The sequence below is a fragment of the Odontomachus brunneus genome, unplaced genomic scaffold (genome assembly GCF_010583005.1).
Source record: "Odontomachus brunneus isolate Ranch 3 - 2012 unplaced genomic scaffold, Obru_v1 Obru_scaffold_014, whole genome shotgun sequence".
Classification (NCBI taxonomy): Eukaryota; Metazoa; Arthropoda; class Insecta; order Hymenoptera; family Formicidae; genus Odontomachus; species Odontomachus brunneus.
The window spans coordinates 3,133,488-3,137,798 of record NW_022639464.1 but is presented as its reverse complement, the minus strand read 5'-3'; the positions used below and the strand labels follow the sequence as shown (position 1 = coordinate 3,137,798).

Genomic DNA, 4,311 nt, shown 5'->3' with positions numbered 1-4,311 from the left:
AAATAAATTATTTTGTAATATTAAAAGTATCTTTTTTCTGTTTCAAATTAAAGTTTCTTTTATTATCAGAAAATAATTTATTTAAATTTACAAAGTGAGTCATTTGTATTTCACTTACTTTTAAAACAAATAAATATTTTTTAAATATATTTTTTACATACTTGTTACACATACTTTTTACATTTAAAAGGATCTATTCTCTACTTTTAAATAAATCATTTGTTTTCGTACATGGATGTATCATATGTATAATATAAATCGTCTATCAGTTAAAGTGACATTGGCGAAGTAGGTAAGGTGAACAACCCAAGAAACAGAAGTCTTAGGTTCGAATCCCAGCATGGTAAGCAAATTTTCGAAGTACAATTTAAATTGAATTAAGTAGCGTGTGAAACAATAAAGTGGAAAATTTAAGAAAAAGTCAGGAAAAGAGAAAAATGTTTATATTTTTATAAATATAAACGTTCTGTTCATATTCTTTCGGAATCTTCTATATACATGCATAACTTAATATATAGAATATTCGGTAGATTATTCTATTCACATTCTGAGAATATTTAAATTAGTGCCATTCGAATGTTCTACGAACATATAATGAATATATACGAATGTCCTATGGAATATTCCAAATATTCTTGAAGAATATTCCTAAAATATTCATAGGATTGTCTTGTACTATTTGGGTAATTTGTACTTCGAAAATTTGCTTATCTTTGGGAGTCGAATCTAAGGCCTCTGCTTCTTGGGTCGTTCACCTTACCTACTTCGCCACTATCACTTTAACTGATTGTAAGTCCCGTGTGAACTTAAAGACGAGCATGGCTCATGTCGCAAGTGTGACAGAGATGAAGTCCACGCAGGACTGTGAACGATATCTGCAGTGCTCGAGATATGGCGAAAGAGAGCGTCCACGCAGTGATGGAAGATGAGTAATCCGTAAAAATCTCGCTAACCTTCCCTCTCAGTCGATCATCAATGTCGAGGAGGTGGAGAACTGTGGAGTTATCCAAAATACCTCGTAAGAGGCAAGCCAGCGTGCTGTAAGCAGACACTCTAAAGGCTATGATTTAATGTGCAACGCACTCCTAAAGGTCTCGCGCCGGCTAATATAGCCACCGACTTAAGAACTGCGAGTGACGCGGCGATGGCGCGAAGTAGCGCCGAGAGGCGGATGCACACGAGTACCGCAGCGTCTGGGACACCGTCCCAGAAATTAAAGAGAGTTTGTTATACGTATGACCCAATCATTAATAAATTCCAAGGCAGTGAGTTCAATGATTTCAGTACTGAAATAGAAGCACACAGCAATATAAGAATTTGGAAAGAATAAAAATAATAATCTCCAAATTAATTCGACATGTGGTTGAACTCTTTATTCGTTCTATGACTATACAGAGAGAGTTACCGCCTGAGGACTGTTCTAAAACGTTGCAGTATGAGGGCTGTGTTAAGACTCACTAAGAGAATCGGAGACTTTCCACACGAATACGAATTACATAAGTCATAAAACCTTTGTGTATCAAACTGGGAAGATATCGGATAGGTATTTGGAAGGAAAGATGTTGTTCACATTTATTTAGGGAATCGGGTTTTAAGATTATTTACATAGAGTAGAGAGAGAGAGAAAGGAATTTGTCAGGAATGTACCAAAGTTTACAAAAACGCTCAGAAATGTGTTGTGCAACGTAACAGCTTCCGTGCGTTCGCGCCGCGTGAAACGAGCGCGAGCAGGATCGCACGAGAACTGTTGCTAGATGCGCTGTAGGAAGGCCGCAGTGACATTCCCAGTTAACGTCCAACGTTTATGTCGCACTGGGCGACAAAAGAGATGAGCGAGTCGTCGTATACGTGTCACAGGCGCGACCGAGACTAAAGTCCCTCGTGGACTCGGAAGACGAATGAGGCTCGTGCAGTAAGTATCGCAAGCGCGACGAAGATTAAGTTCCTCATATGAAGATGAGTGCGGCTCGCGTCGCAAAAGCGAAAAACGCTAAAAGTCCCTCACAGACTTAGAAGCAGACGTCCGAACCATGTGGACTTAGAAAGCAAGCGTGGCTCGCGTGCTCTAAGTGTCGCAATCGCGACAGAGACGAAGTCCCGCAGAACGGACGCACGATATCTGCAGCTTCGAGCTATCATAGAAGGAAGCATCCACACACCCAGTGGTGGAGGCTGCAGCAGGGTTGCCGTTGTTGATTTTTCACCATTTTGGGGATTTTTAAAGTCTTTTGGTGATTTGGTGAATAACTTTCTTTATTTGGTGATAAAAATGGCTGTGTTCCGAAATTCACTGTCATTGCAGAAATTTTATAGCATACATAACATAAACTACAGATTTTCAATACTGGCAGTGAATTTCGGAACGCAATTATTATATCGCGAATTCGATTGAATATACCAGTGCGCACTGAGTACACACTAAGGCTTGTTTACAGTCACTTTCTTATTCTTAAGGTCGTATTAAATAGATCTTCAAAAACTTCTTAGCCAATAAAACAATTCGTATGGATGCTGTATAGATAATTTTGCTGACTGAGTATTTGAAGATGAATTTAAAATGATTTTTAAGAGTAAAAACGCATTATAAACAAATTTAGTGTACATTTATTACGCACTAATGCATTCAATCGAATTTGCCATTAGTAACAATTTACAATACGCTAAAACTAATTTCAAAATAAGGTTTCCCCTTCTCTTTCTCTCTATTTACGAGTATATTTTAATATTTCCACGAATGTTTAAATATATTAATTTTATTTATATTTGTTTAAATATATTTATTAAAAATCATTAAAATTGTTTTTTTTATTCGAATTTATATACATTTAAGAAAATCTGGTAAAGTTATAATCTAGTGATTTTTGAAACAGAAGCCAAGTGAATAAATTTTTGAAGCCGCGGCAACACTGGGCTGCAGAGTAATCTGGAAATATTTCACGAACCTTCCTCTCAGCCGGTCGGTACTGTCGAGGAGGTGGAGATACCAAAATACCTTGTACGAGGGAAGTCAACATGTCGTAGACAGTAACCCAACGTGCAACGCGCACCTTAAAAAGCCTCGACCCGTCGCTCGCGCCGGTTTATATAACCGCCGAACTGATATTTAACCGCGAGCGACGGTCCGACGAAGCCGTCACCGCGTCGCGGCGACGGCGCGAACTAGCGCTGGTAGGCGGACGCCTGCGAGTATCATACCTGCTGAAAGAGCTAGCAACGCAAGTAATTAATCCACTGTACAGTGGGCTGGCGGACTCGATCAAGCGGACATAAATCAATTTTATAGTTTTAATGAAAGGAAAATATATTAATAATGTATATATTTGGAAGCAGTTTTTCACAAAATTTAATCACATTTTTATCAGTCAAATCTCTTCTACAATGTTTTGAAGTCAAAATATAGAATAAAAAACGAAAATTACTTTATCAATCTACTGCAAAATTATGTCTAATGTAGCTCTTGTACAAAAATAGGTAATATCCCAACAAATTTACCTTTTAAAAAAAGATAAAAAAAAGAACGCCTAGTTCTTGCGCTTCGTAAAAAAAGAAAATTATCGTACAAAACATTATATTATAAAGTAATTCGTACAACAAACTGTACTATTCTAATATAAAATTAATGATATCAGGAAATTTGTATGATACTCTTATTTTTGGCCACTCTATAAATATGCCAAGTTTTATCGAAATCGGAGACACACACTTCGCAAATGTTCCATGTAAGTATTATTGTCAATTTGAAACAAAATTGAGATAAATATATATACGCAATATTAAAAATACGAAAGAGTTGTTATTCCTTTTTTCTGACAAATATTTTATTTATACATAAGTTTATCTAGAAATGTAAATATAATAAAAAAAAACGTATATATGTAATGATATTAGGAAATTTGCGCCAAGTGAATATGATTAATTATAACATATGTCATTTTTCTAATCACATTATTTTTATTAGACTTTATGTACTTATTTTTTATATGTTACATCATTCTGTGTTACGTAACAAACTCGTTTAAACATATACCTAACACAGAATGATGTAACATATAAAAAATAGGTACATAACAAAATCTAATAACAAATAAAGTGATTAGAAAAATGATATAATATGTTATAATTAATAATATTCATTTGATGCAAATTTCCTGATATCATTAATTTTGTAGTACAATTGTTGTACGAATTATTTTGTATTATAATTTTTTTTTACGGAGCGCAAGAACTAGGCGCTCTTTTTTTATTTTTTTTTTAAAGTAAGTTTCTTGGGATTGACTGTACGAGAAGCTAAGACATTTGCAAGTAAAATTG

The 4,311-nt window shown here is 35.2% G+C and overlaps 1 protein-coding gene across 1 annotated transcript in view; it reads right to left on the bottom strand.

The window, feature by feature from the left end:
• Positions 1-3,019, bottom strand: part of LOC116841247 (pre-rRNA 2'-O-ribose RNA methyltransferase FTSJ3-like) — a 3,752-nt gene extending 733 nt beyond the window's left edge. Inside the window, exon 1 of the mRNA XM_032808952.1 lies at positions 2,943-3,019. Coding sequence (XP_032664843.1) covers positions 2,943-3,014 — 72 coding nt within the window. The 5' untranslated portion in view covers positions 3,015-3,019. The remainder of the gene's footprint in view (positions 1-2,942) is intronic.
• Positions 3,020-4,311: the final 1,292 nt, after the last annotated feature.